This window comes from Peromyscus eremicus, chromosome 3 (genome assembly GCF_949786415.1).
Source record: "Peromyscus eremicus chromosome 3, PerEre_H2_v1, whole genome shotgun sequence".
Classification (NCBI taxonomy): Eukaryota; Metazoa; Chordata; class Mammalia; order Rodentia; family Cricetidae; genus Peromyscus; species Peromyscus eremicus.
In genome coordinates, this window is record NC_081418.1 from 145,765,768 (window position 1) to 145,790,135 (window position 24,368).

A 24,368-nucleotide genomic window follows, 5' to 3' on the forward strand; every position below is an offset into this window, starting at 1 on the left:
GACCCATTTGTGCTTTGTTAGGAAGTGACAGAGATTCAGTCAGTGGTTTAGTTACACAATGCTCAGACGGAAGTATTTAGAGTGTTATGCCAGAGACCTTGACCAATTCCATCGTCTGGTTCTGAAGCACGTGTGTCTACCACCACAGTAGGGACACTCCATTGTCTAAGGTGGTCTCTGAAGGTCCAGCCTTCACACCTTCTCTTCCAAGGCAGGGAAGAAGGGCCTGCCCCATTTTAAAATCTCCACACCCTGTTAGTGCATCCTGTTGCCTTGACTGAATTGCTTAAATGGCCACCATCAGTGGCTGCAAGTCAAGCTGGGAAACGTGTTTTTCAGCTTGGAGTGTTAGCTACATTTCACAGTCTTTCCCATTTTCCGCCCCCTCTCCTGTCTATACCGTTCTTGACAGTTCACAAACATGTTTTTTCACTTGTGACCCCTTTTGTATTGTTTTCTATGTGTGCTTTCTTAATCCTGCTTAAAAGTCCTATTTTATATATATTCTTGTTCTTGTGTATTCTACTGATCTGCTTGTGGTTACAGATTTCAGAATTGTGGATATTGTAAATATGTGCCATATTTTAAATAAATCTGGGAATATATGTCCTTTATGTCTTTTATAAGCAAGTGGAGACATAGATGTGCAGTTTATATTCTAACTTGTGCTTCTGTCTCTCAAGTTCTACTAATTGAAAAATAAAATCCAATAGGAGATAGGTTTTGATGTAATTGGCTATCCTCTAACAGACTTAGGAATGGCTGTTTTTGAGATAATAATTTCCCCAAAGTAGGCATTTCCACAAAATATAATAACACATTTTTGTCCTAGACCATACTTTTCCATTAACTTTTTTTTATGGTATTAATAACCTCTTGACCCAAACCAAATTGAAAAGGAACATTTAATGCTAGAAACTCATTTCTAAATAGAAGCCAGCAGTGACTTAAGCCTTTCCCCACTGCAGCATTTTGTCTTAATTTTGATTCTCAGCTTGATTACGTGTTGTGATATTCATGGCCCTGTTTTTATACTAGGTGTTTACTGAGTTAGGAGTTTCATATTAATTTTGTGGAGTGCCCACCAGGCTGTTACGGTCTGTGCCTTGGGCCTTCTCTGTGTTTCCGTTTCATAAGTTACTCTGTGTATTGGCTGCTTTTCTCATTGCTGTAACGAAATACCCAATGGCTTAGGAAGAAATGGCTATTTTGACTCACAGTCTGAGAGACAGTCCATCGTGGCAGAGAATTCACAACAAAATCTGAAGTTGTGATTCAGAGAGAGATGAATGCAATGTTCAGCTCACTTTCTCCTTTTAATTCAGCCTGGGGCCCCAGAGGAAGGCTCCTGCCACCTACGTTCAGGGTGGCTAGATGTTCTCTTACAGTTGTGCCCAGATGTTTCTTTCTAGAGTGATTCTAGATTCCAACAAGTGGACAATAAAGATTAACTGTTACCCTTTGTAAAGCACAACAGAAATTGCCCTAACCATTTAGAATGCCTCCTGACCACATCTCATGATCCAGAAGCATATGGGTCCATGTTGGGTGCTCTCGGCTCTGTGAGGAGAGACACCATGACCATGGAAACTCTCGTAAATGAAAACTTTTAATTGGGACTTGCTTATAATTTGAGAAATTTAGTCTGTTGTCATCATGGCAGGGAGAATGGAGGCACGCAGGCAGACTTGGTGCTGGAGCAGTATCTGGAACCATCTGGAAGTATGGATCCAAAGACGGCAGAAAGAGAGAGCCACTGGCCCTGGCTTGGCCTCACAGCCAACCCCCGTGACGCACTTCCGCTAGCAAGGCCATACCTACCCCAATAAAGCTACACCTCGTAATCCTTTTAAATAGCGCCTCTCCTTTAGCATGCAGATATAGGAGTCTATGGGGGCAATTCTTATTCAGACCACCACACTCCCTCCCATTCTTATCCTTTGTTCCTTTTATTTTTTTTTATCTATATCAATGTTTTTTTACCTGCATTTATGTATATGCGTCACAGGCATGCCCGGTGCCCAAGGAGTCCAGAGGCAGGCATCATATCACTTCTCTACCCCTGTAGAGAGCCAAGTTCCATTACATTGTCTGCCATGTTGGCTACCAGACCTCTGAGCACTAGCATCCTCATTTGCCTGGTTGTTACGTGTGTTCTCAACTCCTGTCCACCTTCCTACTCAGCATCATTTCCAGAGAAGCAGGGTCTCAGAAGCAGTGAGTCTTCTTGAAATTAGGGAATGTAGCCACATGGGAAAGAAATGGATTAAAATAGTTACTGTTCCCTCTTAACAACTTAAAAAAGAAATCTTACTAGATTTAGTGGTCTCTTGATTGCTCAGGATGATTTTGTTGGTGGTTGTGTTATTGTGAGTGTGGTGAGGCATTCAGGAAACACTGAAATCCCTGAGGTGATGCGTCCTACCTTGAGCAGTGCTGACTGCTGGGGTCTCTACTTATATAGCACTTTTTGTAGCATGGTCCTTTTCTGTTAAGCCTTTTCCTATCAGTCATGTTTAGCTCATTCACACTGAGCTGTCCTGACATTACTTCCCTGTCTCCTGCTCATGCTGACAAATGTGTATCTGTTTGTCACCTAGGACAGAGTGATGAGGGTATTGTTGGCTGTTAGAATTGCCTGACAAACGTTTCCCAAGTTTTTGATCCAGCCCCTTTCTGTTATGAAATAGAATATTTGTTTAATTATGTAAAGATGTATTGCATTTGTTTATATTGCATTTGTTTAATTTTGTAAAGAAGTGTTGCTGTTTCACCTTGCCTGCCCAAGGCACTTAATTGGTCTAATAAAAAGCTGAATGGTCAATAGCTAAGCAAAGGAGGGATAGGCGGGGTTGGCGAGCAGAGAGAAAAGGAGAGTCAGCCAGCCTGACAGGCCCAGCCCACCAGGAGCCAGCCAGCCAGACACCAAGGAAGCAGGAAAGTAGGATGGACAGTATGTAGATAAGGTAAATAAGCCTTGGGGCAGTACACAGATGAATAGAAATGGGTTAATTTAAGTTAAAGAAAAAAAAAGCTAGCTAGAAACAAGCCTAAGCTAAGACTGAATATTCATAATTAATAAGTCTCCATGTCATGATTTGGGGGCTGGCTGGTGGTTCAAGAAAGCCTATTATACCCTTCCCACACATTCCTGGACCAGTTCTGGTACAGTCAGAACCGAGGTTTGGATGTGATGGAGTAAGAGTCTCCTGCCCCTGTGAGACTCTCTCAAGGCTCTGGAATTCTTAGTGTCAGTAATATTCCTATACTGTGGTTTATGTACTACAGTACACACACACACACACACACACACACACATACACGTTAGTGTTGATGTTGACACTTAAATTGCATTGCATTTCTTGGAGAGATTTTCTGAAGAAAGTTTTTGCCACAAGGCCCTCATCATACATAAACTGTATGAGCAGGCTTTGATAAATTACCTGTCTTCCGTAGTTGATGTACATAGGGGTGGTCTTGTTTCTGCTACCCAGATATACCCGATATATTTACCAGTGACATGGAGATGTTCTCCAGTTTGGACCTTGCTTAGGAGTCTACTTCTGTGAGCCTAGGACCAGAGCTCCCTTTTCTCGCTTTGGGGACCAAGTGTCCATGGGGCATCTGTGGTCATGGCTCTTAGGTGGTCCAGACACTGACATTTCCTGTATAATGTGTTCAGTGTAGCAGTTGGGGGTATTGTCTGGCTTCTGCCACCATGGCCTCATCATCTATCTCCATCTTTCAGCTGGTCACCTTGTTGGTCTCCAAGCTTAGTTTGTAGCACACACTTAGCAACTATCGCGTTTCAGTGAAAGAGAATGGAATTGCAAGGGCAAAGTCAGTGTGTCTTTCATTTCCTCCCGTGAGCCGGACTCTGAGCGTCTGAAATTGGGTCAATAATCAGCCTTTTGTTATTTACTTATTTTTTTAAGCACAAGAAAAATGGGAGACCCCCAAAAGAACTTATTTTTGTTTTCCTTTATAGAACTATTAATAATAATAGCTCATCAGAAAAGCTATTTCTAAATCTATAGATACTTTCTGGGAATGGAATCACATAATCCATAATCCAGTTCCTCTGTTCCCAGGTTGTTTATAACAGAGAGAGGCAAGAGACACTTGCAGCAGCTGGATGCTTTCGTGGCTTTTGTTTTTAGGCTATGATTCTTCAACACTTCAATAGTATTGGCAAAAATGTGTGTGTTTTATTTCTTGTGGGTTATTTTATTGCAGGGTGATTTATAAAGCCCATCTCTATTTTACCCTTACAAGTTTAATTAATTGCTCTGGCGGATGAAACCTTGTTCTTGAACATTTTATGACTTTTTTGGTATGAAAGGTTGCTGTACAATTTTCTATTAAGTGTTTTACTGTACATATAATTATCTTAAGCATTATTTTCAGGACATTCTTGTGCAGTGTTGAACATCTCTCTGGCATTCAAAAATAATTGCTTAGATATGTTCGCTAGCAATTATTTCTTAAACTGCCTTTGAATAGCAAGAAACAAAAGGAAATTGCTTTATGACTTAGGCAGGAGTCATGGTATCTAAAGACTTGGAGTCTTACTTTATATGTGCAAGATAAACTAGCGTGGTTTTCTACAGTTAGAACTATGCTTTTCCAGAAAATGCTGTGGATTCCCAGCTGCTGTGAGATTGACAATAGAAAAGGAAGTTCTATGGCTCCTGGTGATGGAGTGGGGGCAGCATCGCAGAAATAGAGTCTGTCATCAGACTGAGGGAAAGGCTAGGGATTTAAGAGTGGGAAGCTGTGGTGAGCTGTTGCGTGGTGGGGGGCCTGTGGACAGCAGTTATGCACTGCACCTCAAAAAGCTAAAAGGAAAAATTCTCAGTGTTTTCACTGTAAAGAAATGACAAGTGTCTGAGGAGATAGATATGTCTGCTTTGACATAAATATCAAACAAAACATACATGCATTGAAATATCTCGTGGTACCCCATTAACTGGAGCAATTTTTGTATTTTTATTTATCAGTTTAAAAAAATAGATGTTAGGAAAAACAAAAACAAACAAAAAAAAGCAAAACAAGACCACAATGCAATCAGACTCTGCTTCCTGTCCACGCCCCCACCCCCTACCCAAGCTGTTGATGCACACAGGCCTCTTGGGGAGACTGAGTTCTCTGATTGCTGTCATAGACACTCCACCCACACAGCCTCACCTGGTTTCCAACCAGGAATGATGGGCAGAGGTTGGGTTCTGACTTCCACGCCTAGTCAGCATGGTGGTAGGGGGAGGGACCCCAGGGACAGGCTGGAGATGACTCCTGTGAGTTGTGTGACAATATTGATTAAGTACCTGCAGTGTGATATATCCTGGGCTTCTGGTACACCCCCTTCAAAATCCTGAAAGCCTCATTATAAGTCACAACATTTATTATCAGATTTTCACGTGGCCTCACCGCCAGCCACTTCGCTGGTGTGTGTGTTTTGTTAAGTTTTGCATTATTCTGACTAATTTGCAGTCGTGGTGTTTGAATTCTGTTTTTATTTGTCAGTCGTCTTTTATATTCGCCTTCCAAATTATTAGTTTTCTGGTACGTGTCAAGAATTGTTCTTTCTTTCTCTTTAAATGAGGAATTCTCAGTTTTGTAATGTTTGAATTTTTAACAATGAACATACATTACTTGGAAGTGTGTGAACAGAAAAAACAATAATAATGACTCTAGGGTATAGAGTGATGAGGTAGGCAAGGTCCTTCCTGTCGGGACTTCACTGAAGGATTGTTTATCATAGCCCAAAATCTGGAACCTTAGGCTTCTAACAACAGGAAAATGACTGAGTACATTTTTCATCTGTATGATGGAAGATTGTATGGCCATTAAAAATTATGTCATAGACCTCTATGTAAAAACATAGAAAGGAAGCTGTAACATAAGGGTAAGCAGGTTATAAAATATGTTCCATATAAAACCATGTTTCAGAAACTTTCAACACCATAGACTGGTTGGTGGTCACAAAAGCTCTCCCATAAGAAAAATACTTAGATTCTAAACAAACTATAAAAAATATCAAATTCAGTTTTAAGTTTTAGTTTTGCGTAATTTATTTAAACTTACAGAAAATTACAAAAATAGTGTGCTGAACTGAAGTTTATGCATCACTCAGTTTCTCCTGTTATAAAATTCTGTTATCTGTTTAGCTTTTTTGTTTTCCTTTTCTGCTTGTGTACACACACACACACACACACACACACACACACACACATATATGATATGTATATACATATAATATATATGTATACTTTTTATAAAGTATTTGAGAGTAATTTATGTACCTGTTGACTCATCACCCTTGAATACTTTGCTGTGTATTCTCAGGCAATGAAGGCAAAATTACACCAAGCCACAGTATTATGTCGTGTTTGACCATTAGATGAACAGACTTCGTTCAGATTTTTCAGGCACCCAATGGCATCTTTATGAATCTTTTTTTCTTCTTTATTGGAATGGCCCCCGCTCTTTTCTTGTTTTTGAAGAGTATAGGCCTCTGTTATTACTGATTTATAAGCTGTATTTCAGGGCCTGTGGATGTAGCTCAGTTGGCAAAGTGGTTGTCCAGCATGCATGAAGCCTAGGTTTGAGCTCCAGTATCTCATGACACAAGAGTGGTGATGCACGCCTGCAGACCTAGCCCGTGGGTGGTGGGGCAAGAGGATGGAGTTCAAAGTCATCCTCAGCTGTAGAGCAAGTTGGAGACCGGCCTGGGCTCCACACAGAGCCCAAGCTCAGATTGGTTTGGAGTTTTCGTCTATTAGGTTCAAGTTATGTATTTTTGATAGGAATACATGCTGAAGTTTCTCCCTGTTCTTTTGGGGTCACAGGGAGTTAATCTGTCCAGTTCTTAAGGACGTTAAATCTTACTGGGCTAGGATGATTTCTGCCAAATTTCTCCAGCATAAAATTAGTAAATATTTTTCATTTTAATAGGTAGTTAATGTAGATTATGAATAGCTATCATTTCAGACTATGTTAATATCCCAGTTCTGATCCAACTTGTATCCAGAATTTCACCATCCGTTGGTAACTCTTCAGTTATTATCCCAATAGTTGTTGCCAAATGGCAATTCATAGTTACATCATTTCTTCTAAACTTACCGTCCTGCCCTCCTTTCCTGCTTCTCTGTTTCCCCCTCCCTTCTCTCCTTCCTTTCTGTAAGAACTCAGATTTCTTTTATACTTGGCAGTAATCTTTTTACTATCACTATGACATTTTCATAATGCACACCCTCATGCTTACTCATAACCCCCCCCCCAGTAGGCCACGCCCTCCCCTCAGGACATTCGTGTGACTATGTAGAGGAACTCATGTGTCTTTCTCCCCATCCCTCTCCTTCCTCCTCTCACAGTCTCCCTTCCATTGTTAGGTCATAATACCATTATTATTTTTGATACTCTCTGATATTTGGCCCGTGGGAGCTACTTCAAACCAGCTCCTGTGTCCTTTCAATATTCCCATCATTCTTTAGAACTTTTCTCTGTTATGAAAGATAATCCGGGCTTTTTTGACTCTTTAAAGCCGTGACCCTCTTTTCCAGGAGCTCTGATCCCTTTCTTCGAGGAAACTAAGATCTGGATGCCGCATGCACGCACCACTTTTAAGATGCTGTTGTTGCTAGGTGTGCTCAAGTGGTCAGACCTTGCAAATGCTTGAGTGTAAGCGTAGACACAACATTCCTGAACACACATCTATAGGTGTGTCTCCATCTGTCTGCCTGCGTGCCTTTTCCTTTGTGCGTATGTATGTATGCATGCATGTATGTATATGTGTATGTATGTATGTGCCTTAGAGCTCATGAATTCACAGATAATCTCTGTTATAATCCAGAACCTCAGGTATTATCCTTACATCCCCCTTCCCATATTTGTGTCCTTTTTTTCATGTTACTGAGAAATCTTGTTCCCATGAGGTTCAGTATAGTCACCTATTTGATCAGTGTTCACCTGGTCAGTTCCATTGTATATGACATTCTGGAGACCCTGAACATCGCCCCGGCCCAGTACGCTGACTGTACTCAGCAGACCTCCCAGAGTTCCCAGCACTCACTGGTTAGAGTGCCCTTTACTTCCCATGGCAGACGGAGTCCATCCTCATCCCTCAGAGGTGCCCCAACCCCACTGTGACGTACTAGTTTCTGCCTGTCTGCTCTCAAGGCTGTGGTGGTTGAGAATGCCTGTCCCTCTGCTCTCCTCAGAGATCTGTCCCGAGGCGCTTTCTGAGCTGTCTTTCTAAGTCAGTGGCAAGGCCCGCACTCTCAGTTCCAACAGCTTAAGCTGTTAGAGTAAACCAGAGCTTACTCCCCATCTTCCGTGTGCCTGTTATTAAAGGCGGATCGGAAAGAAGCACAGTTAATTGATTACTTTCACAATCATCTGAATAATTGCTTTTACATTATTTCTTGGAACTTGAAAAAACGGCTGTGAAATGAAGAAAAGTGGAGCTTGGGAAGTTCACTCACTTTGTCAAGTGACATCACTAATTAGCAGACAGACACAGGCTCTGGAAAGTCCTGATAGAAACCGTGAGCACTGCAGTGCTTTGTTCTGCCAGAGGCCTCGGAAGAATTAAAACATGGTGTGTGTGTGCGTGTGTGTGTGCGCGTGCGCGCGCATGTGGAGGCCAGAGGACAGCCCGAGGTGTCATTCTTTGGTTGCCATCCACTTTATTTATTGAGACAGGGTCTCTTTTTGGCATTGGCTTGCTGATTCGTCTAGGATAGTTGGGCAGCCACCCTAGGGACCCTCTAGTCTCTACCAGCGCTAAGATGATTGTTGGCGAATGCCACCACACCTGGCTTGTTTTCTCTGTGTATTCTGGAACTGTCTTTAGACCTCAAAAATGTTAATATATGGAAGTATACAAAAATAATTATTTTATATTCTTGAATGACCTTTGAACTTTTCATACCCTGGAATGAAAGCCAGGATTTCAGTGCCCAACTGTAAGTGAATAATTTAAACTAGATGAGAGTTGTCCTCTGTTCAGAATCTAGCTTTTGATTACTTGTGAAGTTCTTCCATTTGTTTCTGGAAAATGTGTTTCATTTGTAGTATCCACTTGTGTGTTGTGTGTGTGTTTGTGAGTGTGAGTGTGTGTGTGTGTGTGTGTGTGTGTGTATACACGTGTGTATGGGACTCTGCACTGGAAATATTTGAGGATGTACAATCTTTTATTTTTTATTTTTATGTGTATGAGTATTTTGCTTGCACATATGTCTGTGTATTGTGTGCCTGCCTGGTACTCACAGGAGTCAGAAGAGAGCTTCGGATCCTCTGGAGCTGGAATTTTGAATGATTTTGAATCACCATGTGGGTGCTGGGACTCAAACCTGGGTCCTCTGCAAGAGCAACCAGTGCTCTTGACCACTGAGCCATCTTTCCAGCCTGAGGAAGTACAACCTTATTCAGAATCTGAAGACATGTTATGGACTAGGGATAAGATTTTAGGATCTCTGCACATTGCATCTTTCGTGTCTGAAATATGGCAGTGACTGTCAGCTGTCTTACGGGGTGATTCAAATGATGTACGGGAAACTCAGTATTTTGAAAGGAAGATGCTTTGAAAACTTCTTTGAGTAATCATACCTCATGGAGAATTGTGTTGGAAGGGGCATCTCTTTCCTTTATGTCGTCATTGGTAACATTGTCCACTCAGCAGTACAGTAGACCTGTACCATATTCCTGTCATTTCCTCGGGGGTGGGGGTGGGAGTGGGGAGGGGCGGGTAGAGATGAGGAGAGGGTGTCACATTCTTCTTGCTTCACTCATTTGTGTCCTGAGGAATCCGTTGAGTGTGGTAAGACATAATTTGAGTGTGGCTGGGTTATATTTCAGCCATCAAGTTCTTTGATTGGCATGTACCATAGTTTCCCAGTGTCTGTCACTAACGTCAAGGTGCGGTCCGTAAAGCTACCCGAGCACTAATAGTGCTTCTTGTGGTTTCGTTGGCTTGGGCTGTGATGAAGTGGGTGGTTTTCCTTGTGTGTAACATTTGTAAATTCTCACTATGGTTTCATAAATCTTGGGACAATTCTTAGTTTGTTTTAGCCTGTAAAGTTGTTTTTGCATCTCTGGAAGTATATAAGGAAAATATGGGAAACTATTAGTAAAGAATAAATGCCTATGAATTGCTCATTCTCTTGAAGTCACATGGATTATTTTATTGAATCTTCCAGAGATACATGAGCAAACTAGCCCCTTTGAGTAAATAGTGTAGAGAAATGGAGTAATTCTATCACACTTATACAACTCATAAATAACAGGAGCTGTGCTAGCTCCAGAGTCTTTTCTGTTCAGAGGAAAAAGAAAAAAAAAAAATGGGACAGAGCCATGTCTCCGTGGCTAAAGGTCTGTTCCTCATCCTGATAACCAAGTTCAATTCCTGCCCACATGGTGGGAGAACCATCCTGGGGGTTGTCTTCCGACTCCCCCCACCCCCGCCTCCCGTACGCCTCCCGTACATAGGCATACAGTAGACAGAAGCCTAATAATTATACAAATAAAAGAAAAAATGATATATTGTAAACTTTCCCCAAGACTGCTTTCTTAGATTCTTTCCCAAGAGGTATATTGTGTTCTTGAAGGAGTTCAGATTGGAGCGGAAAGAGGTAGGCTCAAGCAGTAACGCGCTTGCACACAGGATATGAGTCTGAGCCCCAGAACCCATATAACAAAGCAGGGCATGGTGGTCCCTGTTTGTAATCCCACCTCTGGAGAGACAGAGACGTGCTGTAGATGAATTTTTAAGCGGTCTTATTAAATAAAAAACACTGAGCCAAATATAGGGGTGAAAGCTGCAGAGAGATCAGGGAAATAGGGAAAGCCACCAGCCAACCTTACCTCACCAACTCTGCAGCTTCCAAAGTGAGCTACTTCTTGTCTACCCGTGCCTTTATTGCCTTGCTGTTCTGTCCTCTCACTGGCTCTTAGCCCAGCTACCTCACTTCCTTGTCACTGCCTGTCTGTACAGACCTCCAGGTCTCTATGGTTGGTACTGGGATTAAAGGTGCGTGTCATCACGCTTGGCTTTCCAAATGTGGAAAGTACAATAACTGTATACAGTATATACAAGCAACCTTTGTATATACCTGGGGTTCATTGGCCAGCCAGGCGAGGCAATCAGTGAACTGCATGTTCCATGAGAGACCCTGTCTCAAGGGAATAAGGCAGAGAGTGGCAAAGAGGGACGCCCAGTGTCTTCCACCATCCTGCTTATGCACCGTGTGCACAAAAAATAGAATAAAACCAAGCTCTAAAGATGTTTTGTCAGTAATGTATGATATTGTTATGTCACAAAATTAGTAAAACGATGTGACAAATTGGCACATTGAGAATGGGTACCAAGGCACAGGTAACCCCTTTGGAACCCTTCCATTTGGGTTATGAGTTAAAGAACATACCCTCCAAATGGTGAAGTCATAAAATACATTGAGTTTTCCTGTTAATTTAACTACAGGTAAATAAAACCTGCTTATTAAAAAATTATGTTCATTTAAAAAATGTAGTATTTTCTTTCCATAAACATGATCATAATCAATGGTTTAAAATTTTTTGTTCAAATCATTTTACTTTAACAAAAGCTGTAATTAAATATTTTTCAAGGTTTTATCCATACAGTAGAGTTTCTGGTCCCTATAGGGAGTGGGTCAGGCTGTGGAATAAGATTTGTTTTTTATTAGACATCACAAGATGGGAACTCATTTTACCAAAATACTAAAACACTAAATTTCTTAGTGATGTTTGAGCTTTTTGAGGATTCACAACATGCCAGGCAATATGCAAAGTACTACACACACACACACACACACACACACACACACACACACACACACCCCTTTAATTTTCATAATAACCCTATAAGGTATGTATTATACTCTAAGGACAGGATTACGATGGAGAGAAATGTTGCCTGAGGTCCTGCCGGTTTTTCAGCTCGCCTCTGTCTGCCGCGAAGCCTGCTTTCAGGGTATTAGCTTACTGGAGAGTTTTAAGCCAGAAGTTAACTTCAGGTTAGCATTCTTGGGTTCTTAGACCATAAGTCACCTTGCCTATTGCTCTTCAAGAACAATGTCCTCTTTTTAGATTTAATACCAAGAAACATTCTTTCACTCAGAGTGACTTTCAACTGTAGGAGATATCAACTGTAGGAGATTATGATTTAAGACCTTCTTATACAGGTGTCATGGTGGGCACTTAGGTCAGATGGATTTCCCACAAGTCAGGTAAAATGGGCAGGGGGCTGGAGGTAGACAGTGGTGTCACATCAGACGTGTGGGGACAATCTGGTGGTGGCAAGTCTTCAGTCTTACCTGGCACCTGTGTGTAAAACAGCTTCCCCTAAGACACACCACTTTGGTCCTCTTGGTAGGATTTTCCATTTCCTGAGTTTAGAGTCAGGCGGGCAGTATGATAAGCTGCTAAAGCTAAAATCCCTACTATTATCGACAGAAGATTGTTAAATAGTTTTTCTGAAAAGTTTGATACTCATTGGTTTTGTTTACCAACATTTTTGTTTTTTTACTAGTATTTTTATTTTTGTTTTATATATTTTTATATTTTTGTTTCTGTTTTGTTGCTCATTGGTTTCTGTTACCTTGAACTGCTTTCCTTAATTTATCTTGTCGTATGTGTATATGCACATATCTTTGTTTGTTTTGTCTGTCTTTCTGTTTAATCAACGTATCACGCTGTTTTCCGGTACTGTTTGGAGCTCTCGAAGGCCTGAAGTGATCTTGGGTTGGGCTCAGTTGAAAGCCACGTCAGTGCACACACCAATAGCTTTCGTCATCTACATCCAGCGTTACCTGGCCAGGCGCTTCACCTCCTAGTCAGGGATATGCGCGTGAACTTTCTTCAGTAGTGGGCAGCCTGTTCTTGCTGTACCATTGATAATTTCCCAAGAAAGAGTTACTTTATATTCTAACAGGAGAACATGTTTCCTCTGAGTAGAATTAATAGGAACCCCAGGATTTTTTTCTCTAGCTTGGAAAGTGGTATAGTAACTATATGAGTGGCAGATAAATTTGGTTTTATTTTCTCCCTCAGGTCATAATCATATGGAAAAGGTAGAAATTATTTATAATTTGCATGTCCTTATAATGATATTTAAGAAGCTTTATTACTCTAGACCCCTAGGCCAGGGCTTAGAAACAGTTTTATGGTAGCAAACCTGGTGTTCCTTGTAGCAGGATGTGAACTGTAGCAGAATGCTGTGGGTGATATTAAATTGGGGTGATGTTTAGTAAGTGACAAATGTTTTATGTTTCCTAAATCTGAAGTGGGTTCCTCTGGCTCTGAAGGGTTGCCAAGCGCTTGTCTGCTTTGTAACTGTCTCAATGGTTTTCTTCCCCAGCCCTCTACGATGAGATCAGTCAGTTCCGAAAGGCCTGTGGGGAGGCTCATCTCAAGACCATCTTAGCCACAGGAGAACTCGGCTCTCTCACCAACGTCTACAAAGCCAGCCTGGTAGCAATGATGGCAGGTGAGTTTTATGTATTCAGACGGGGTTCCTGCTGGATTGAGGATTTTAGAAGGGAGCAAATGAAATCATTTGCATGTTATTGAAAGTGCTAACCCCTTGGGAAAAAACCCCTTTTTTTGCAGGAGAGATGGGACGTCTTGTGCGTACATACACAGAGTGAGGTGGTCAGAGACTGGGCTGCCCTACACCTTTATGCTTGTTTGTGTGTGTATTTGCTCATGGCATTTTTTTGCTGCACTATCCTTAGGTAGCAGTAGATGGCGCTCTTGTTAGCAATTTGCCTTCTGTGTGATTTGATTTTTCATTCATCAGCACATGCTGGGCAGGATTTCTCTGTGAGTTAAGGGTTGAATTTTTCTCCGAGGTCTGCCTCTGTGCTCTCTGAAGCGGCTTCTGCTTTTGTTCCTGCAAATATAAATAAGAATTAGCGTGGAGTTGTTTTTCATGCTTTCACGTAGATGTTGAGTCGTTGCTGTGTGCACGCACAGCAGATGGATCCACTTGTGAGCTTTCTAGTTGGAGTTCAGCTATACTCCTGACCTCCACAACACCAGCGGTCCTGCGGTCGTGTTTCCCCCACTGGATGACTTCAGTGCAGTTCTCTGTCCCGACTTTTGGCCCCTTGCCATCTTCTCACCTTTGTGCTGTTAAATGATCTTTCTGAAGTGATGATTTGGTCATGGCATTGCTTCGTTAACATCTCGTAGTCCTCTTGCCGATGGAGTGACTTCCTGGGTCCCTGTCTGTGCCTTCTGCCATCTCATTTTCCTTCACCCCTTAGAGTCAGCCGTGTAGAGCGGCTGGAAGCTTCCTCAGGCTGCTGGCATCCAGAGCCTTTTCATCTTCGTTTGTGTTGGGCCCCCCGCCTAGAAGGCCTTCTGCCAGAATGGCCATCCTCGGCATGTTTGGCATCAGTATAGCCACACCAGTGTCCGGCACCACTTCCTCGTCCACCGCTTGGATCAGCCTCTCCCTGTGAGCCCCAAATCCTTTCGGTTAAGTCTCTATTAGATGGCATGCCTTACTGTGAAGGGGGGTGAGAGCTGGATTTGGAGGGGCCCCGCATTGGGACGAAGGTGCCCAGTTTCTCTGGTTCAGGCCATCCATTGTGGTGCCCCTATAAGTGTTTACTCTGTGTGCCTTTTGAATGCTCTGTCGGGCCTAGTGGACAGGCCCCTGGAACTCTAAGGGCGCTAGGGCCTGGTCACTGCTGCTGGATGCCGTCATGTCTTTGACCATTTGTGTCTTTTGTCACCGAGTTTCTAAAAATCCAAGGCTAAGTAGGAAGGAGTGCTTTGCGCAACAGCTTTGCACAGTGGGGCTCTCTGGGATGCTGGTGTTCAAAGGTCCACAGTAGCAAAAGGCTCACTGTAACTCAGAGGGACTGTGTAAAGGCTCTCAGTGTGTGAGCTGGACATGTGGTCCCCTTTTGTATTCTTTGACAAAGCAAGAGACTGTTAGTCCAGACAACAAAGTAAAAGTTGAGGCCACCTGCCGGGAACTGCAGTCCCGTATGCCAGCAGCCATTTGTGGTACAGCTCTTGAGGGTGCTGCTGTGTCGGCATGCATACAAGGCTGAGGCACTTATTGGGGCCACAGCCGAGCCACCCTTGAGGTGTCTCTCACCCCGACTGTGACACCATCACAAAGAAAGTATGTGCGTTCTGGACGGTCAGCCAGTCTGCTCTCTGCACCTGCCACTCAGAGGGAAGGTGGCATTGGGCCACCTCCACCCACTCTACCCCAGGGGCAACTGGCTATGAAACTGCCCCCCCCCCCCTTGCTTTCTGTTCAGTTTGCCCTCTGTTGTCTGTCTGGTTCATTTAGTTATCTGCCTGGTCTGTTGAGGACATAGCTGTGAAGACATCAACAGGCTCACTTCCTGTTTATTCTTAGGATTTTACCATAAGAATAAGAATACCATTTCATTGGTGTAGAAAATCATGGGCTTCATGATGAAATTTTCAAACACACATTATCATTGGACTCTATTCATTTTGACTCTCTCCATTATTCTCTTGTCCTTCGTCCCTGCCCTCTGTCCCTTCCCTCCCTCCTTAAAGCCAGCTCCCCTCTGCCTTGTTTAAAGTGTGTGTGTGTGTGTGTGTGTACATACATATATTTACACATATATTCCATACACGAGAATTACTGTCTCTTGTTCTTACCCTCCTTGTCTTTTAGACCTCTTCACCTCCCACATGTTAATGGTTCCTCTTCTGCTTTCATAGGAGAAGTGTATTGAGTCCACACAGAGAAAGGATGTGGCTGGATAAAGTCACAGTGTGTATAGATACTGCTTTTTTTCTTAAACATCTAGTCTGGCTCCATTCTTGGGCCGTTGTGAGTAAACATGAACACACTGGTGTCTCTGTTTGTGTTGACTTTGATTTCTTTGGGTGTATATGCTGGTGTGACACAGCTGGTTACATAGCAATTGTGTTTTCAGTTTTCTGAGAACCTCCTTCCTGGTTTCCATCAGGACCACACTAGATTTTCCTGTGTTTGTGTGTGTGTGTGTGTGTGTGTGTGTGTGTGTGTGTGTGTGTGTGTTCCTGGGATTTGAAACTGGGTTCAAACAGGGCACATGCTGTACAAGCACTCTACCATTGAGTTATATCACCCTTGTTGACATACCAGTTTTAATACCCCCATCTTCACATCAGCCAAGGTGCTAGTATTAAGAGGCGGGACCTCGAGAAGTTCTCACATCTGCCCTTTTGTGTAGATTAATGCCATTCCACGGGTGTGAGCTAGTGTGGCGTTTGTTTAACTCACCCGTGTTCCCCCTCTGTCTCCTGTGTGCTTTGCTGCCTTGTTTGAAGCAGCACAGAGGCCCTCACCAATGCTCTGTTCCTGGACATCCCAGGCTCCAGACCTGTGAGCCAAGTCCGTTTGTATTTAATAAGTGCTCGGTACAGTATCCCATGACAGCCTCAGAAAGGAGGTCGAGAGTCAACTAAATGATTCGGGTCCTACTTTTGTATGAAGCTGTCGAATATTCTTTGAGAATATTTCTGGTGAAGAAGCACAGTTAGAGGAAGAGCTGGGCTCTTCTTTCCCTGCATGACTTGACTGCGCAATTAAAGTAATGTGATTATCAAACAATTGAATTAAGGTATGAGAATACATTGTAAACTATGTCAGTAACCTTACAAGTGATTGCAATCTCAGCATGCCTTCTGTACTGTCCTATTAGTACGAAAGGAGGCACAACTGAATCTTTCTGCTATGCTCTTAGAGGCATTATTCAGAGTATCGCTTTGCAAAAGCAGTTGACTGTGTTCCCAGGGGATGTCACGTTCAGATGTGCTTTTCTGTACCCACCCCAGAGCTTGTATTTAGAGGGTTGTTAGAAAGTTTTAGATATGAACTCATTAGAAAAGAGAGCTGTAAAAGGAATCTGGGTAAGACTCACCATGAGTTGTGATCCGTTAGCTGTAGTTTTGATGCAGTTCCTGGCCTTGTACACCCATCACCTCTCGAAACTTCTGTACCTTAGAAGTTCTAGCAGCCACATGAGCTTTTCTGACAGGCAGCCACATGAAATTATCACACGGCTCTAGATCACCAGGCACCTGATAGGGAAGTGAAAATCAACTTTAAAAATCAGGGGGTTAAAAAGAATAGTTCATTTACACCTGCCCCAGAGATTCTGCACCCATGGCATTCTTTAGGGCCCGTGCGAGGTTTGAAGAGTGAGAATTCAGAGGTCCTTCTGGAGGGGATGATTTGCATGGGCCTTTGATTGAATTAATGGAAATCTGGTGAGAAACTCAAATAAAGGAAGAGCTAGGGAAGAGTAGGCAATCTGAGGGGAAGAGAATGGGGTGGGGAGGAGCTGCACTTTGTTTTCATCAAGCAGTCCATAAACGATGGCATGATAGCAGCGGAGGGATGCTTACAGGGAAGAGAAGCGGGAAGTAGGCTGCTGTGCTTCCTGCCAGAGCCCAGCCGCTGCACCCTTTGAGAGCGTGAGGCTGTAGAACTGCCTTTATCTTTGGGAACGTAGGGCTGTCCGCACACAGGCAACAGCTAACGAGCTCTCCTCCAGGTTATTCTAGACCTTATCTTCAGGAATAATACAGGCGTGATAAATAAGTTTGGAGTGGCGACGCACTGAAGATGCAATCGTAATGTCATCGGGTTTGAACTGCTGATGCGGATCTGTGCAGAAAGCATTCGCAAAAAAAAAAAAAAAAACAAAAAACGGGACCGGAGGAGAGTGCACCTTGAAGGAATGCAGAATGAGTTTTGAACTTGGCCAGAATTTTGCAAGGTGGAGGAAATAGAAGTGAAAAGAAAAGAAAGAAAAGCGGGAGCCAGGGGGAATGGGTGATTGGAAATTCAGCCTAGTAGGATCAGAGCAGTGCAGGAAGAGCGAGGTGAGGAGGAAAATAATGTAAGTGAGGACATTAAATGATGACAGAAAGGGAAAGTCATGGAAGCTCACTTGGATCACAAGAAGCTGGAACATTAAAACCATGCAGTGATTAATAGTAAATTAATACCTAAAACTTAAATATGATGAATATGATTCACAGGACATCAGAAGATTGTCACAAGTCACACGAGTCCCTTGTCACGTGCTGCGTGTCTTCCTTGCTCAAGGAGTATTGATCCAGATGGTGCGTTCTGATCCCTGTGGTGTGCCAGCCTGGTTTTTTTTTTTTCCTTTTTAAAATCAGATCTTGTTTTTCATAAGCAAACATATTTCACTTATGAAAAGATAAGCTGTTACTGCAGATTTACCACTGGAGAAAGCATAAGAATATAGAGGTGCATTGTGCTAGAAGATCATTTGTGGAAGGTTTCTGGTTTGGGGCTCAAGGGGGACAGGGAGGTGGATTGCCCTTTATTATTTATTAGATCTATTTAGAAGAGTTATATGGTGTGGACAGACCGACAGCAGCATTGCAGGGGCTCGCAGGAAGGATCTATGTAGTCACATGACTGAGGAGTAGTCCTCAGTACAGGTTGTGTCTGAATCAGCTGTGGGTAGGGGGACGACAAGAATCAACCTTAGTTCTGGGCACTAAATCACTGTAGTTTTGGCAGTGGTCTCAGTTGAGTTAAAATGCTGTGGCCCTGGCTAACAGCCTGTAACTGTGACCCAGGTTGTGTTGCCAAGACAGCTCTGAGGCCCTGCAAGGCGGTGATGTGACGTGGACGTTTGTAAGAGTTCACAGGTAGATCTGGAAGGGAGAGCCAGCGTTGTGTTGGTTTTTTGATCAGAACAAAAGGGAGCTGCTGGCTGGCTCAGGGGAGAGTGAGAGAGGCGCAGAAGCTGGGGCCTGCATGGTCAGGGCTCTAAGGGTGCCTTATTTATTCTTCCTAACTAGGCCCGGCAGTTAAAGCGCTTACAGGGTGAAAACTAACTTGCCATCCCATCGGGGGAGGAAGTTTAAACGCAGGCCCTCAACAGACATTGAGAATATTCACCCCACCCATTATCTACCCCCACAAGGGGTATTTCGGCAGGTTGACCCCGCTCCCTGCCTTGCTGTCCTTTGCTGAGTGTGGAATACAAGCTCTAGGAAGGAAAGAAGGTGGCTGTTGATTTCCCTTGGCTGGTGGTCCCACCACACCAACCGCAGCCTCTGCCGTCATGTGGCGTCTTCTCTCTGTGCCTGAGACTTCCATGGACTCCAGCCAGACAGTGTCCACCTCCCTCAGGGTGGGTTCATCCTAACGGATTACAAATGCCATCGCCTCGTTTCCAAATAAGCTCACTTTTGGAGGAATCTAGGGTTTCAAATTTGACATAATTTGGACAAATTTGACACAGTTTTGTTTAGACATAATTCAATCCATAGCAAAAGAAATAGGATTTCTTGCTTCTGAGGAAAACATGTAGAATCAAACGGACAAACTTGAATTTGGGGACAAAAGGTTGATTACCCCCCTCCCCCCCATTTTAGCAATATATGTTATGTGGAATGGGGAAATCTAGGAAACATTAAATATTTTTATCTGCAAAAAGCATTTGGTAAGATTCTCAATGGGAGATTAATGGCTAAAATAAAGAATGAGGCATTTGGAGATAAATTTGCTTATGAGCAAGCGACAGAGACTTATGGGCAGAGGAAATACCTTCCAGATTGGAAAAGAGTGACATACAGCCCAAGCCAGGAATCAGTTTTGGGACCTGTGGGTTTTTCACTTTATTTTTATTGGACTTTGTAATAAAAATACAGATCCTCAAACAGTCCAAGACAGAGTGAGAAATACTACGAGCATCAGTAATCAAAAGTTATTCTCGATCATAAACTAAATGACTGGAAATAAATACTGACACCAGACTGCACCATGTACCGTAATATTATAAAGTGGAGCCAGAGATTCTCCTGTGTTCTCTTTTCTTCTGCATGGAGGAATATTTCTTTATTTGATTTAAACAAAATTAAAGATTTCTAGGTTTACTTCGTAAGAACAAATAAATGAAAAAAGATGTATTTTTTTTAAATGTGGGAAGTAGTGTTAATGAAGGAAAACTGGCTGACACAAGCCATAGATTGTATTGCCATTTCTAGAAGAAAGAAAAGAGGACCCTCTGTGTTCAGTTGCCCAGCCAGCTAGTCAGTAAAAAGACTTAGGTAGCAAGGGGGGCAATCTGGAAACCATCAGCTTACTTCTGTGGCCCTGGCCCTAATGGGCGTAAGCATAAAAAAGACAGTGTTAAACTGACCCAAACTGCAGCTCAGAGGGAGGGGACTACAGCATGGAACGCTTTTTCTGTTCAGGTTTAACGTGGCTTTTAAAAAGTCCATAAACTTCAGTGACCTCATATGTAATGTTTGTCTTCCCAGGAGCTAGGTAGGCAAATGGGAAATATGGTCTTCAAGTTGGAATTGAGCCTGCAACATTTTTGTGTGTAAGTCACTGAAAAGATCTTTACTTGTTCATTGGTTTCCCAGTGACTTGCCAGTTAGAGACTAACTGAATGTTTGTGAGTTAACTGTGGCGGCCTGGGGATGTAGCTCCCTGGTTGGAGTGCCTGTCATGTGCAAGGCTCTGAGTTCAATCCCTAGCTGAAATTAAATAGGTGATAGATAATTTAGGTTGAAATGATTACAAAACTCTTAGGATTGTACACTGTGTATAAGAAAGATAGGGGCTGGAGAGATGGCTCAGCGGTTAGGAATACTTGCTGCTCTTGCAGAGGATACTTGTGCTGTTCCCAGCATCCACATGGCAGTTCGAAAGCATCTGTAATTGCAGTTTCAGGAGATCTGATGCCGTTTTCTGACTTCCAAGGCCAGCCACCAGGCAGGCCCATGGTTCATAGATATGTATCTACCCATGCATGTAAGATAAAAATAAATCTTTAAAATGGAAAGATATTCACCAAAGTAATATTTTTTGTTTTTTATTTAAAGAGTTCATTAACCTCATACCTTTCATTCTGTAGTGAGAAAACCTGAAATGCAAAATGGCCAAACTCGTGATGAACTAAACTATATAAACCCTTATAGAAGCTGAACTACTGAGAGAACACAGTCTAGACCAAGGTTCTTTGGCAGGTGCTGTGGGATGGTCTGTATGTCAAGTATGTTGCTGATTGGTCAATAAATAAATCACTGATTGGCCAGTGGCCAGGCAGGAAGTATAGGCGGGACAAGGAGGAGAATAAAGCTGGGAAGTGGAAGGCTGAGTCAGAGACACTGCCAGCCGCCATGATGACAAACAGCATGTGAAGATGCCGGTAAGCCACAAGCCACGTGGCAAGGTATAGATTAATGGAAATGGATTAATTTAAGCTATAAGAACAGTTAGCAAGAAGCCTGCCACGGCCATACAGTTTGTAAGCAATATGAGTCTCTGTGTTTACTTGGTCGGGTCTGAGCGGCTGTGGGACTGGCGTGTGACAAAGATTTGTCCTGACTGTGGGTAAGGCAGGAAAACTCAAGCTACAGGCGGGACTTTGTATGTGGGTTTCTTGAAGGGCTTCGTGATTAAACTGTTGACAAGTCCAACTGCACATTCTGGTGTCAACTGGTCCTGGGTGGAAATGGGGGTGGTTCTGGTTCCTCCAAAGGATTTATAAAATGGCCCTGGGTGCTGCTATTAGGCAGGCAAGATCTTGACCTGGAGTCCAGAGACAAAGGCCCTGGCAGTTCAGCAGTCCATTAGAGAAGGTCTCAGGCTTGCACAGGACCCTTGGTAGTTAGCATAGAACCAATCAGCCGTTCCACAGTTGTTTCTCTAAGTTGTTTGCTGAACCTGTGTTCTTTGAGAGGCACTGCTCTGTGGGGTCAGCTGTTCCTTAGGCTAATCCAAAGACTAGGCCCACATCAGCCATTCTGTAGTACAGTGTGCAATCCAAAGGCTAGGCCCACATCAGCCCTATTCTGTAGTACAGTGTGCAATCCGAAGGCTAGGCCCACATCAGCCATTCTGTAGTACAGTGTGCAATCCAAAGACTAGGCCCACATCAGCCATTCTGTAGCACAGTGTAGACTCTAAACAACACAGGCAATAGTGGGTTTTGTTTCATTGCTGTTTTCTGTTAATGGCATGATTTTGTATTTCTAGTTTTTCAAAATCATTTGTTGACCTTTACTGCAGTAAAAGCAGACCAGTGTTTCCTCTCGCATCTTCTACATGTTAGGTGTGGAGTTTGTGTGAGGTCTTGCCCAGTTCTGAGCTGTGCTGAGGAGTGGAGAGGAGTGAGGGATTGATCTGTAAGGTTCAGAGTGAAGGCTGAGGAGGGAAGAACATGCTTAGTCAAGGGTGGAGGGACGCCTGTGGCCCCCAAAGGGAGTGGCACTATTAGGAGGTGTGGCCTTGTTGGAATAGGTGAGGTCTTGTTGGAAGAAGTGTGTCACTGTGTCGGTGGGCTTTGAGGTCTCATATATGCTCAAGCCACACCTAGTGAGACAGTTCACTTCCTATTGTCTGCAAGATGCAAGACACTTGGCTACTTGTCCAGTACCACATCTGCCTGCATCCCTCCATTATGATAATTGACTAAACCTCTGAAACTGTAAGCCACCACAATTACATGTTTTCTTTATAAAGAGTGGCCATGGTCATGGTGTCTCTTCACAGCAATAGAAACCCTAAGACAATACCCTTTGGCCACCTGAACATTAAGGGGTGCTCTTCCCTCTGTCGCCTTATCCAGAAAGTGTCTAATCAAGCTACCATGTTTGCTTGATGCTACTCTAGGGCCGAGGGAAGGCTTATGAGAGAGAATGGGGATGGAAAAATAAGTGACATAGCAACTGGCCTGTAAAAAGATCTCCGTCTCTGAGTTTGGTGTGGAAGTTAGAGTGCTTAAGTTGCTCTGTGGGAAGGAAGGGACCACAGGGACAACATTTACATGTACCTCCTCCAGCTAACCCATTTTGAGGGAGTCAAAAGAACTCACAAAGCTGGGGGCACTTGTGAGGGTTTTAGGCGACAGATGTGAAAGAAGGCCTTTCAGGTTGAAAGTCATGGGATCTGGGTTGTAGCAATGTACAGAGGCTGCATGTCCCAGAGTTGCTCCAGCTTGTGTGGAGAAGAGGTGGAGTGTGCCTGGCCAGGAGATGGCACCAAGAAGGCCCTGAAGAGCAGGTGTTATTGTGGGGCATTGTCTTGTTGCATTTCTATTGAAATACCCTTACAACTAACAACTGAGGGGAGAAGGTTTATCCAGCTGGCAATTCCAGGTTGTAATCCATCACAGGAAAGAGTACAGTCAAATAAATGTATGTAGTCTTGTGTGTAACACCTGCCCAGGAATGGTGCTGTCCACCGGGGGCTGGGTCTTCTCACATCATTTAACCATCAAGACAGCCCCCACCCCTACCCTAGGACATTCCCACAGGCCAGCCTGATCTAGACAACTCCTCACTTAAGATTCTCTTCCCAGGTAGAGAAGAGAATGCCTAGTTGACAGTTGAAAACTAACTATCACATGTGTTAGATGTGTTAGAAGCGAAAGCAGTAGTAGTTGAGAATGGCCACGTCCTGGGTGGAGGAGCCAGAGTAAAAAACAACAGAGTGTGGTTTTGTTGGGACATAGGATTTGGGAGAAGCCAGGTTGTTTTCAATCCAAGAATTAAAGACTCAGGACCCCTGCTTCCCCGTATAAGACCCTCCACTGCCCTCCCTGGTTGGGTTCATGACAGAACATGACATAGACTGGCCATCCTTTTACTTTTCTGTTCATGTAACAAGGAAAAACAATAATAGTTTTTTGTTGTTGTTGTTGTTGTTGTTTTAATCTAGCAAAAGCCATGAGAGTAAATAGGCCATTTTTCTATCTAGAACACATGAACCAGGTCCAACATGGAAATCCAGATGAGGATCTGGTTGGTACCAGTGCTCTAGTGATGGGGGGAGAGGGAAGGCAGATCATGTTTTTACTTCAATTTTCAGGATGATGTTTTCTCACTGGTGGTCCAACAATGAATAGTGTACTCGTTTGCTTTTTGTGAAAAATTTATCACCAACTGGGGCATCGGAAAGTAAGTTTCCTGTGCTTAGAAGCTGCTAAATTGGGCAGGGACAACTGAGGAGCCTCCAAATAGTCAACGGACTGGGAGGGACTGTAGATCATGTCGCACTGAAGTAGCAGAAAGCTGTTGGTTTGATATTAGCATCCTAGTGAATAATTAAAACATGCCTGTTTATTTTTTCATAAAAAGAAAAAGCATGTAAGTTGCTTTGGCTTTTGCAGCGATCCCTATCATTACATCCATCACGTGCTGAGGCTCTTTCTTAGCCTGTACATCAGATGCTTAGAAAACGTTCTGCATTCTTATTCTCAGTATTCAATATTATAATGCCTTTCCAAGCCATAAAATAAAAATCTTTAAAACTGCTTTCAGGTATTTCCAGTACAGTTGGCATTTCCTAAATTGAAAGGTTATTA

General features: G+C 43.2%; 1 protein-coding gene across 2 annotated transcripts in view; it reads left to right on the plus strand.

The window, feature by feature from the left end:
• Dera (deoxyribose-phosphate aldolase) overlaps positions 1-24,368 on the plus strand; it is a 77,383-nt gene that overhangs the window by 25,275 nt on the left and 27,740 nt on the right. For both annotated transcript variants that reach the window (XM_059256981.1, XM_059256982.1), the window contains one exon: positions 13,376-13,504. In XM_059256981.1, coding sequence (XP_059112964.1) covers positions 13,376-13,504 — 129 coding nt within the window. The remainder of the gene's footprint in view (positions 1-13,375; positions 13,505-24,368) is intronic.